The sequence below is a fragment of the Eurypyga helias genome, unplaced genomic scaffold (genome assembly GCF_000690775.1).
Source record: "Eurypyga helias isolate BGI_N326 unplaced genomic scaffold, ASM69077v1 scaffold10060, whole genome shotgun sequence".
NCBI classification, from domain to species: Eukaryota; Metazoa; Chordata; class Aves; order Eurypygiformes; family Eurypygidae; genus Eurypyga; species Eurypyga helias.
Window position 1 is genome coordinate 7764 of NW_010226285.1, and position 13341 is coordinate 21104.

The 13341-nt window shown below is 37.8% G+C and overlaps 1 protein-coding gene across 1 annotated transcript in view; it reads right to left on the reverse strand.

Annotated features, from left to right (window-relative positions):
- LOC104510219 (polypyrimidine tract-binding protein 3-like) overlaps positions 1–12053 on the reverse strand; it is a gene marked incomplete at its 5' end in the record, with an annotated part of 14110 nt that extends 2057 nt beyond the window's left edge. The window contains 7 exons of the mRNA XM_010152396.1: positions 6–31; positions 613–705; positions 1315–1348; positions 4578–4717; positions 5381–5458; positions 8629–8800; positions 11943–12053. Of these exons, the coding sequence (XP_010150698.1) occupies positions 6–31; positions 613–705; positions 1315–1348; positions 4578–4717; positions 5381–5458; positions 8629–8800; positions 11943–12053 (654 nt within the window). The remainder of the gene's footprint in view (positions 1–5; positions 32–612; positions 706–1314; positions 1349–4577; positions 4718–5380; positions 5459–8628; positions 8801–11942) is intronic.
- Between the last annotated feature and the right edge of the window lie 1288 nt (positions 12054–13341).

A 13341-nucleotide genomic window follows, 5' to 3' on the forward strand; every position in this document is an offset into this window, starting at 1 on the left:
TAAAGCATCTGCCCATTCAAGTGGCCGATAGCTAACAAGTGGAAATATAATTTGAACAGGAACGAAGGGAGGAGAAGAAAAAGAAGAAAGATTCTTTCAATAATAATATTGTCTTCTATTTAGTGTCTTACTTCACATTCTAAACTTTAACTGCAACTTCCATGTCTACCAGGTGGAGTACATCATACCATTATATTTAAAACAAGTATAAGGGTGTAATATAGCCTCCAGTCTAAATGCAACAAAAATGCAAACCAGCATTTCCAAAAAGAGCAGTTAATAATTCTTCAATAGCTGGAAATAGAATAAACTACAGTAAAGTCATATGATGTATTATTAAGATAAATTACAGGAAAATAGCATGAAGTTTTAATTCTAACATTTACTAGATTGAGATTCATAGGATTACTTTTTTATAAACCACTATAGGAAAATAATTTGTTTACATGAAAACAAAGAGATCAGTATCAACATATACATGGAAAAGCCTGTAAGTAGTAAAGCATCACAGTGGGGGATTTGACTTGTTCATGCTTCTGACAGACAGCAAATTCCTCATCTATTTGACACTCATGCTCATTTGAAGCGTAACTGTGCCTTAAAAATCAGTACCTAATTGAGCCTGGGTTGCATCTGCCATCTGAACCAAAGCCTTTTCTTTGTTCTTAAACATGATCTTCACACGAATCACATCACCATACACACCTGTGGAAATCCAGAGAGGAAATTTGTCCTTTGTAGTGAATTACTACAAAAAGCACAAGCGCAGGTCTGTGTTTTAACTAATTAGTGTTAGAATAATCACCTCAAACAGGTTGGTTAGAATATTAGTATGAAGAAGAGCTTTAAAGTTTGATTATTTTCTGAGGCTCAGAAATCGGGTAAAAAACCCAGGGTCTAAAATCATAAAACTGTATGTTTACATTCAGCTTTTAAATACTGCAACAGTGTTACAAGTCCTCTTAACTGAGGCATACTAAAATATTACTAAGCTAACTGTCCCGGTACGTGCCAATTCTGTTCTCCATTTCCTCTGCTGCCATCTTTGTTTTTTCATCTTACTTTGCTTTCCCATTCTTTGTAGTAAACAGATTGATCACACAGAGAAATTCTTCTGACACTGCAGCCATTGTGCCTTTTGAGTACCTGTGACCTACACCTACTGACTCAAATTATTGCCATTTTAAAGGCAGCACATTCTCTCGTGCGTTTTGTAGGTGAGACAGGACAATGGAGCTTGCATTAACCACTATGTGTCAAATAAATAAAGAATGTCAGCCCTGTAGTTTCTCAAGGTATATTTGACAATCTTACCAAATAAGGTGAAAAGTCGATCTGGTGTGATGACCTGTTTAAATGATAGAATGAGTGCATTATTCTAAAGCCACACAAATAAAGAAATATATTCAGTAAGTGCATGGTAAACAAGAAGAATGGAAGAGGTACTGCACACTAATACTTAAGCTCGTCTCTCCAAAAGCTATTCCCTGCAACAACTACGGTTCAGAGCATTTGAAAGCCAACCGTATCCTGGGCTGTATCCAGAGAAGTGTGGCCAGCAGGTCGAGGGAGGGGATTCTGCCCCTCTACTCTGCTCTGGTGAGACCCCACCTGGAGTGCTGCGTCCAGCTGTGGAACCCCCAACATCAGAAGGATATAGACCAGTTGGAGCGAGTCCAGAGGAGGCCACGAAGATGCTCAGAGGGCTGGAGCCCCTCTGCCATGGGGACAGGCTGAGAGAGTTGGGCTTGTTCAGCCTGGCGAAGAGAAGGCTCCGGGGAGACCTTATTGCACCTTCCAGTACCTGAAGGGGCTACAAGGAAGCTGGGGGAGGACTTTTTACAAGGGCCTGTAGTGACAGGACAAGGGGTGACGGGTTTAAATTGAAAGTGGGGAGGTTTAGATTGGATATCAGGAAGAAGTTCTTCCTGGAGAGGGTGGTGAAGCACTGGAACAGGTTGCCCAGAGAAGCTGTGGATGCCCCATCCCTGGAAGTGTTCAAGGCCAGGCTGGATGAGGCTTTGAGCAACCTCAAAGTGGAAGGTGTCCCTGCCCATGGCAGGGGGGGTGGAACTAGATGATCTTTAAGGTCCCTTCCAACCAAACCATTCTGTGATTCTTGTCAATATCTATTTGCTATGCACTTATAAAATATTTAAACAAACTAACATTTCAGCTCGTACATTCTCATAAATCAATGATGTCATGCCAAACAAGTTATGAATACTTTAAGTGGCTTAATTATTTGAACTTATTCTTTCCAAGCCAGTAGTTCATTCCCTGAAAAACGAAAGACATCTACTAGACATAGTAAAGAGCATTCAAGAACTCCTTGTATTTTCTAAACTGCAGACCACACCTACAAAACTAATAACAGTTGCTTCAAAATTGCTTTCTTTTTTCCCCAGTTTTGTCCCCATTTCTACATGTGACCATGGCATGCTGATGTGATACACATACCATTTAAATGTTCAGATATGAAGCATATGAAGAATGGTATTTAAATTGTGGTTAATTAAAAGCTGTGAAGAGAAAGCTAAATATTGAAATATATTATTTTTCTTCTGTGACTTTTAATTAAATCCTTGTGTATCAAGCTCCCCAGGCACCAAAGATAATTTACACCTTAATGCATCCATAATCTATTCAGCTGAGGCAAAGGTTTTGCCAGCAATGATTACTAAAATATGAGTATCAGAAGCACTACTTGCTCTCTCCAGCCATATTCCTTCTTGACTCAAAACATTTGACATATGTACCAAACATAGCAGAATTATTTAAAAACAGAAAATACTGCAGCCTAAGTATAAGCACACACACTTTTATCATCAGCATTTAGCAATAAGGAACAATTGCTATCAATGTAAAATTTAAAAGCTTCTAGAGTTTATCCTTCTGGAACAAATATTTTAATTCAGTACAGAATTTATTTAAAGAAATTTCTTAACCAAATGAGACTGCAATATTTCTACTAAAAATGTTTTTGGGAGAAAAAAACCTAGCTAATTTAAAAGTTGAGGGAATATTCAAATGTACACTGAAATCCTGCAACAGAGGAGAAATATAAATTGAAGTAAGGTCAGCCAGATTTTCTCTACACAGAAGAAGAAGTGAAAGAGTTCAGACAACCACTACTGAAGAACAAGTGTTAGTTGCCAATAAGTATTTACAACAATTTATATTTCCAGCAATTAATGTTGTTGTACATTCTTATTTTTTACCTTTTAAGAAGTTATTTAATGCACTTAAGTTGTATCATGCATTGCAGCACAAAGTTCTACATGACAACTTCTTAGATATGATTAATATTAACTAAAGAGGGGATGTCCTAAAAATACCTTTGACCTATGCTTCACATGTGCTTATTCTTAAAAAACACGCTCTTTTTTATGACTCAGAGAATCACCTTGAATAATCAGCTGCAGAAAGCAAATCCACAGCAATCACCAGGATTTAACTGATATGTTAACAAATCAAAGAAAAATAGACTTGTCTTATAGTCTAATCTGCAGCTGATTTTTTTTATGCTTACTGTGAAATTCAATTAATTCAAAAATGCAATTTTCAAATTTTCATTTTGCATTTTCAGTTCATTCAAATGAATTTTTGAACACAGCAATTAAAGATTAGAGAAACTGGTGAACAGATTTTTAAGCCTCAGTAATATGAAGGTAACTTCCCTTCTACCAATAATTCCTAATTTTATCAGTTTTATGGTTAAGTGAATACTAAGTGTATAAAACAAGTAAGATTTTTACATTATTTTAACAGGACTGCTTATCAACAGTCGAGTTGTGTTTTAAGTCATGGCCTTGATAAACCTTGATTTTTAAGATATGTGCATTGCTTTTAATTGAGTACAGATCAATGTGGAATGTTTGAGTAATAGGAGTAAGCTTATAGAACAGTATGTCATTTACACTTGGCTATTCAAGTTCTCCTTGGCAATTTTACTGCCAACGTATGAAAAAACTGTGATACTATGAAAAGTGAACGTGTGTATTTATTAACTTTTAAAAATAGATTTACAGTGACATCAATAACCAAAGTGCACCTGTGATCTTCCTCCGCAACCTGCGAAAAGTTCCAAAACTAGAAAGATCCTAGCAGTCTTTTGAAAGGTACTTGATTTGTCATGCTTTTATCTCCTTATCCCTTCCGTTTCTTTAACTCCTCATGTTCTGTAACAAATGTAAAATTCTTTGGATTCTCCAATGATGAAGTAGTACACAGAAGTGTCGTATTAACAGAGATACCAGTATAGTTTAGTCAAAATATAAGTTGGTTAGCTGTTCAAACATTTATCACATCTGACCATAGACTTTAATTCTTAGTTACTCTGCTAACATAGGTTTCCTGAAGTAAATTGTGTTAGGAAGCTTTTCACTGCTGACTGGAATTTTTAAACCTCATCAATATTGCAAACTATCTCAAATAAGAATAGAGCTTGTTTGCTTTTTATACTATCAGCATAGATATTTCCTCTCTTATTCCTTCAGCTAATGTCGATTTTGCAAGAAGGATTCTGACAACTGGTACAAGTTCATACTTGCTTCAGTTCCACCATTCAAACTTACTTCAGGGTTGAGGTTCTTGACCAGTAAAACAGAATTTTCTGGAATGTCAGCAACACTAGGAGGAGGCCTCTGTGCAGACACTGCTGGTGCAGTATCAGGTACTTTCACCGCCATAACAGGGACAGTTTGAAACACAAAACCTGAAATTAACAGCATTTCTTGACATCTCCAAGTGGAAAAGACATTTTAGAAGACAAAAGCAGATTACATTTGGCAAAACCAACAATATTCAATTAAAAAAATGCTTTTAAGGAATGTAGTTATTCCTAGTATCTGACCAATAAAACAGGAAGAACTTCCCCTCTAGAAAGGACGAAATATTCAGCTTCACCAACAGACCCAAACAAAAGTGGGCATAAATTGCAGACCAAGAAAAAAAAAAATACAAACCACAAAAGTTTATCATATGCTAGAAAGGAAGAGATCACCGAGTCTAGAACATTTGTTTTTCACTTTGGAGCCAGAAAAGGGGAGATCTCCTGCTTTAGCTTTGAACGTCACTGAAGTTACGATTCTTAGAAAAACAGATGCTTAGTTTCTTCTCTTGTAAGTAATATTTATCATGGCATTTAATTTTTTTCCTTATTAAATGATGAACTACATCAGCATATATTTTAATTAAAGTAATTTTACTGAATAATATGAGAAAGAGAATCAGATTACTCAAATGAACATTGTGTTCTGACTGCTGTTTTTGAAAACATTTTGCTCTGAACACAAGTGTATTTATATAGACCACTAGCTCCAAATGCAAACACAACTTTTTAGAAAACGAAAAAAACTCAGGAAATTACAAAACTTACCAGAATCTTGAGAAAAGCTCATGGCTGGAAAAAACCCAGCATGCCCTTGGTATGGTGGGAAGATGTTATTTTGGGTGCCTAGAGAGCACAACACATCTAATTAAAACAGATTCTAAAAATTTTAGAAAACTGAAGAGATTTCAGCAATGAGAATCAACTTCCAGAGTTGCTATTCTGACTTCAGTACATGATTACATCTTTTTTATGAAATGTTTGGGTTAAAATCTTTCATTGAAATCCAAGATTCTATGTTTTACAAAGACAGTTTTCAGCCATTTATGAAGGTAAATATTCCGATGACCCTCAACGTCCCTCTCTAAAACAAAGTCAGGGCAAAATGTAACTTAGATATCTGAGTTTGAAGAGGAGAGCACAGCATAGGTTAGTATCCATTAAAGTTAAGACACCTGCGGTGCAATGTTCAACAGTTTTTAGTCACACAGTGGAAATGCATTCCAGAAATTTTCTGGAAATAAATACACTCAAAGATACTTTGCAATGAGAAGATACAACTTTTTCCTAGGTATTTCTAAAAACATGGGCTAAATAATACAAACAAACTACAATGAACCTCAAATTCTAAATGTTACACCTACTGAGTTGAATAAGGTATACATATTATGCTTTTTAAGGACATGTACTTTTCCCAGCTTGAATTACTCTTTATGGAGTAACCAGTGTTTTTTTATGGTTCTCCTGGCAATCACAAGCATTAAACAGATTTGGAGTATCAACACATGGAGAGGCACAGCCTTGAAGACAGCTCAGTGATTTTCACATTGGTACGTGAAGTTAAGCACAACTCAGGGCAGCACACAAACTTGTGTTCTAAGAGGCAGTTAGATAGAAGCTTGAGTTGTGCATTCTTTCATATGTTAATGCACTACATCTTTTAAATGGGGCATGTATAATGAGAAATTCATCCTGCAAGCCTGGCAATATGTCTGTTTTACTACTGAAACCTCCAGTATTGACTAGAATAGCTACATTCACTAACAGATGGTTATTGAAAGGGGTGACACAATACCGTAAGAAGTATCCGTTATGAATTACAAAAACAACAAATGCAACAGACACCCCACATCAAATATTCACGAATACTGCATCACACCAAACCTCCTCTTATCTCTAGAAACAAAGTGTCTGACATACGAACAACTGAATACGTTTATCACACCAAAGCAAGTCACTGTGGTCTTGATATATACTCACTGGTGCATTAGACTGACAAGTTCTGCCAATATAGGTATTAATCACTTATTCACAATCCAAGAATGGCAATGAAAACACTGATGAAGAATTAAAGCGCTTTTATTCTGCCAAGTAAGACCTGCATGTTGCACACTGATACCAAAATCAGCCTTCTAAAAATTGTCCAACAAAGAATTCCAGATCTTTCTTCATTAGCTTTGTTGCATTTTTTTAATGTGTAAAATCATTTGCTTCATGACTAGCAGCTACTTTTCAGAGCAAGCCAATTCATGTACCTCTGCTTATGCTCACTGGGTGAGGGAACTCTAAAGGCAAAACCTTCACAAAAATCTGCTTTTTTATAGTGCAGTATTTTTTTGACCAAAAAAAACCCAAAAATTGAAAAGCAGTTCAGTTTTGCTATTAAGATAACTTCAAGTCTACAGAAAAAAATGGATGTATTATTCTAATAGTTACCTGCGTTATCTTATAAATCTTCATCAAAATAACGTCCACTAGTAATAACATAGGAAGTCTAAGTGCTGACATGACTCCCAACATCTTTTCCTCCTGTCATGCGACTGAGGAATACCAGAACATGGCAACATACGCATCTTGTTACCACTGAGAAATGCTAGAAGCATGCTTCTTGCAGCCTACAGCTGTGGTTTTTCTTTTTTTTTTTAAAGAAAAATAACCTATTGACTGTACTACAAACAAATTCTGATACAGACATGAGACTCTTCTTTACACCAGCACCTCTGCTTTTCTTACTATTACAGAAAATGTTCAGACTGAAAATGAGATTGCTAGCAATGACAAACTTGGAAGAATGATAGGGAAGAAAATGGAGAAATGTTCATGTGTCATCCTCCAAAAGTATGCATGTAATGTTATCTCTGCCCTACAAGCAAGCTTGTCCTTGATCTACTATAACTGTACTTTCTCCTTTTCTGGCATTACAAATCGTGCATGTCTAATTAATCAGAACATATCAGATCTATAAACGCATGTTTCCATGATGTAGTACAGGAAATCCTCAAAACTTTTAGAGAGATGGTTTTACATCACATAAAGATGCAAAGTCTGCCTTTAAGGAGACCAGCAGAAACAATCAAGAAAGTAATGAGTACAACTTCCTTTCTTACTCTAAGCTCTGCTCTAATCCAAAGAGAAATAAAAAACAAACCAGTCCAGTATCTGCTCCAGCTGTCACAGAAAGCTAGAATAAAAAAGGGAATTCTTCCCCAGCCCTTGCTACTATTCTAACCAACTGGACAGCCCTTAGATGCCTATTCAACAGCTGAGACAGTTCCTAGCTGTGTGTTATTGCTAACTACTGTCATTTGAGAGAAGGTAAAATAGCTAAAAATCACAAAGACTGCATTGTAAGCCCTTCTGTCAGGCCATCAGATTGACCTGTTTGGTGATCTACACTACTACCAAAGTTGATTAAATGAGCATGCCTGAGCTATTTATTCCAAAAAGGCTTCTCCAGTGTGGTTTAAAGCAGACACTCTGTTAACTATGCCATAGGAGTTAATTCTGAAATTCAAGAGTATTTCTAAAACTTTATCTTCTAGAAGTTGACTACAGAACATACATTAGTGTAGTATTTCTAATTTTCCTATGATTTTGTTACAGTTGACAGATTTTGTTACAGTTGACAGTTACCCTAAAATACCAACAAATAAGAGCCAACATCCTTAAAACACTTATTTTCAAGCAACTTTAGGCAACCAGCGTCAATTTAGAATGACTGGCATTGATCATTCTGATATGCAACATTTATTATACTATCTGTGCCAATGATATAATTTAACAGCATTTTACAAATGTATCTTCCTGGTAACACTGGATTTGCCCATAGTTTCAGATATTCATTTATCTCCAGTATGACTTTTTGCTTTCCATACAAACTCTACTGAACCTAACGGACAGAAACATACACAAAAAGTGCCATTCTATGAACCTGATATGAAGCCATAGCATAAAAGCCACATTAAAAGCATAACAATGTTATTGTGTATTTATCACTAAAAGAAAAGGTTTCTTACCAGTGGCAGGGGTTACGGATCGCTCCAGGACTTGACAATGACCATGAGGAAGGTCAGAGCGAGTGAAATCTCTGCTTCTGTCATTGTTGTACTTTACCTTAAGGTTACCTACACTGGAGAAATCAACATGCAGAATGCAGCAAATAGAGGCGATACTTTGGCCATCCAGAGCCTACAGAAAACATAATTACGTTTTCAGAAACAACACACAGTGGCAGCCACCCACTGCAAGTTTATTTTCAGCCCACAATTCTACTGAAAGGTATATTAACCTTCTGTTTTTCAGGTGCTGCTTTTAAACACCAAGGTTACAATTATACTGCCACTATCCTTACCTCAACATGCTGCGTAGAGTAGTAGTGTAGTCCACTAATTAGGAAGTTACTATGCAGCCTTGTGCCAACGGACAAAACAGCTTCAAGCAGGACTTGTCTTTCTAGCTGTGATTCTGATCTTACTCATCTTCCAGTCCACACACGGTATCAGAAGCTAGCAGCAATACCGATTTGGAGACTTGTGTACGTAACTGTCCTTTACATAAGCTGGGGAAGGGTCTGGAGCACAAGTCCTGTGAGGAGTGGCTGAGGGAGCTGGGGGTGTTCAGCCTGGAGGAGGCTCACGGGAGGCCTTATCGCTCCCTACAACTCCTTGAAAGGAGGGTGCAGAGAGGTGGGGGTTGGTCTCTGCTCTGAAAATTTACAAGTGATAGGACAAGGGTAAACGGCCTCAAGCTGCATCAGGGGAGGTTTAGATTGAATATTAGGAAAAATTTCTTCCCTTAAGGGTTATGAAGCGCTGGAATGGGCTTCCTAGACATGTGGTTGAGTCACCATCTCCAGAGGTATTTAAAAGAGGTGTGGATGTGGTGCTTAGGGACGTGACAGGACAAGGGGTAACGGGTTTAAATTGAAAGTGGGGAGGTTTAGATTGGATATCAGGAAGTTCTTCCCAGAGAGGGTGGTGAGGCACTGGAACAGGTTGCCCAGAGAAGCTGTGGATGCCCCATCCCTGGAAGTGTTCAAGGCCAGGCTGGATGAGGCTTGGAGCAACCTGGTCTAGTGGAAGGTGTCCCTGCCCATGGCAGGGGGGTTGGAACTAGATGATCTTTAAGGTACTTTCTAACCCAAACCATTCTGTGATTCTATGATTTAGCAGTGGAATTAGCAGTGCTAGGGTAACAGTTGGACTTAAGGGTCTTTTCTTACCTAAATAACTGTATAAAATCCACCTTTTTGAGAGCATCTATGTCCAGAAAGATTATTGAAGTAGTATTTTCTGCCTATACCAGTCATAAAAGAATCATGATGGATGAATGGGGAAAAAAACACCCAAGAGGTACTGGTTTGTTACAATTATTTAATATAATCTAGACTGAAATTATAATTTCTGTGAAATACTTCGTAAATTATACATTATTAATTGTTCTTTAAGAAAATATGCTATTGCTAACAAAAAGGCTCTAACTTCACTAATTTCCAATACATATTTCATCTCTAAAACACATAGTGAATTTAATTACTGGACTAAAGTTCAATAAGACTAAAGTAGCAATAGATAAAAATTCTGTGCCATTAATTTTGAAGCTGAGAATAAAGTCAACTTCAATAGCAAAAGTAGCTAAAAGTTCATTCATGCTAGTCTTTCAAACCTCAAATTCATAACTGACTTCAAATTAACTTTTTATTTACTACTACTGAGATGGCCACATGGGTTAGAGAGAAATACTTGAAATTAAGCCTGAATCACTTTGTAAGTGAAGTATTTTATTATGTCTTGATTTTTTTACTTCACAGTTCAAATATTATAATGTGATGATTTATAACACTGCTGTCCCTTCTGCAAAAATCTTTTGAGGTCTCAGTTCTCAGTATTTAATTATGAAACTACCCGTCACTGAGTAAATGAATTTTTTAGAGACTAAAATATTTAGCTATTATAAGGAAATTAATTCTAGAAGTTGTTCTGGAAATAAATAAATAAATAAATATAAAAGGTTTACACGGGAAGGGGGTGGCAGGGCCATCGGGGCCTGCTACTCCTCTGTGGGGAGAGACCAGGGGCTGCCCTGTGCTGGACAGCATTCCAGCTGGCTCCAAAACAGATGGGTCTGTACCCTAAGTGGAGCCAGTCAGAACACTGGTGGCCTCTCTGTGACATGTTTAAGAAAGGGTAAAAACCACTGTGCAACAGCTGAGAGAGAGCTAGAGAGTGAGAAAAACGTGAGAGAAAACCCTGCAGACACCAAGTTCAGAGGAGGAGGAAGAGGAGGTGGTCCAGGCACCAGAGCAGAGATTCCCCTGAAGATCACAGTAAGGCAGGCTGTGCCCCCGCAGCAGAGCACATCTCCACACTGCAGCCTGATAGAAGGCCCCGTGCTGGAGTGGTTTGTGAAGACTCTGTCCTGTGGGGACAACCCATGCTGGAGCAGGGGAAAGTGTGAGAAGGAAGGAGCGGCCAAGACAACCAAGTGTTATGGACTGAGGACTACCTCCATTCCCCATTGCCCTGTGCTGCTCAGAGGGGAGCGGGTAGAAGGCTTAAGGAGTGAAGTTGAGCCTGCCAAGGAGGAATAAGGGTGTGGGGAAAGTGTTTTTACTTTTGTTTCTGTGCCTTACTATCCTAATCTATTTTTCATTGGTTATAGATTAAATCAATCTTCCCTAAATCGAGTCAGTTATGCCTGCGATGGCAATTGGTGAGCCACGTCCCTGTCCTATCTTGACCCATGAGCTTTTCCATCTTTTTTTCTCTCCCTGTTCTGCTGACGAAGGGGAGTGAGAGCAGCTTGGTGGGTGTCTGGAAGCCAGACAAGGTTAACCCACCACAGAAAAGTACACCTAAAGAGATTTTCTCCATTACTGAGAAAATGCATTTTAAAAATCAAGGTAAAGCATGTTTGAAGTTTAAGATGAACACACTGATTCCTGTAATTTTCTCAATGAAATTCAAACAATAAAAGAGAGAAACTCCCAGAGATCAGACCAGTGTTAACTACAGTAAGCATTGAACCTCCCTGAAAGATGACTTTCTGGTCAGCTACAGTTACCATCACTCCTGACATCTGATTTTTGCTTTGGTAGGCTAATGTAGGTCTTTGGCTGTATGCTATACATTTATGTTTGCAGTTGATGATAGAGTGCTATCCTCTTCACTAAAGAGGGATGTCAAAGTTACTCATGCACAAGAAGAGCATTAGAATGATGGGAAGTCGTAAAGTTAATGATCATGCTACCTCTAATGTTCCCCATTTACCTGGGAGTGGTGGGAAGGAACAACCAAAAAAAGAAAAATCAAGGTGAATTACCTACACTTACCATTTTGGCATAACACGCATTCATTGGATCAGCATATTCAAGCAAAGCTTGGAATTGATTGTTCCTAGTGAAGGTGATAATCCTCAAGATAGATCCATATTTGGAAAAAATCTGAAGAAAAAAAGCCATGAACTTCCAGAAACAATCATGTACACTAAAAACTAGCATTTCATAATTTTCAGAAACTTACATGAAGTATTTCTTTTGTAAGAGCTTAACAGAAGCTGAGTACACTCAGAATTTTGTTTCAGGTTAAAAAAAAAAAAACCCCACACACATTTAAAAAGAGGTTACAAAAGATGAAGAACATTAAAGACTTAGCAATGATTGTTAAACTAAGAGCAGGGAAGGCCAACCCAAGCAAGCATCTGTCCAACATCTGCAATGAAATTGTGGATAATTGAAGCTGGGCTTTGAGAAACGGACTTTCAGAGGTCAGTTGAGAAGGTAACTGCAAAATGCCTTCAAGGTATCCAACATTCACCTTCTGTACTTCACACGAGTTCTACGAACTTGCAGACCAAAAATACATCTTAAGTAGCTGATGTGCCTATAAAATGCAGACTCACTGGCAAAAACAGAAGACAAAGAAGCAAGACAGAGACCTAGTTTTGGACCTACCCCCTTAATTCACAATTCAATGGTATTTGATTTATTGCAAATGCAAGCATTGCAGGAAAAAAAGTTAAAGGTTACTATTAAACCCGTATCTCAAAACAAGACGGTGCACTACATGAAGGTGTCTATACAAAACCAAAGCCACAAATGAGAACAAAAGTATAGCTAGGACATATAATCCAAGTGCAGAAAAACGATGTCCGAATTAACAGTGGAAGAGGAAAGGTGAGTTTGGGAAGTACCAACAACTGTAGAACAATCTGTCAGAATCAATGCAAAGTCAGGAGAGCAGAACTGCCCAGACAAGTATTACACCTGGAGTGGAAAGGAAGGCCAGAGATAAAAACCAGCACCTCTTGCCAGCCTATTAGGCCTAGAATCATGGATAAATGACCATCTCCTAACCCTCTGTGCCCAGTTTCAGTCTCTTGGAAACGAGGTTTTCACGCTGCAGTCATCACTTTGTGGTAGAAGACAGAACAGAACTCTTCATCACAGCAAATTAAAATCAGCCATTGAGCTCCTGTTCGCAAAGCACTTCCCCTTAAGAAAGGCTTCTGAACACAAGCTTTTCCAAGTTTAGCCACAAGACTAAATAGACCTCTTTAAGTTAATGAAATTCAACATATTCCTGTTTGGTTTTAGGCCTAAAACCCACTGTATGTATCAGTTTTGTTTCTGAAAGATAACACTTTATTTTTTCTTATAATAAATATTTCAAGGTGAATTTTGGTTAAAAAAAAAAGTGTTAGTTTATACCCAGCCTGTCCTTGTGCTTGGG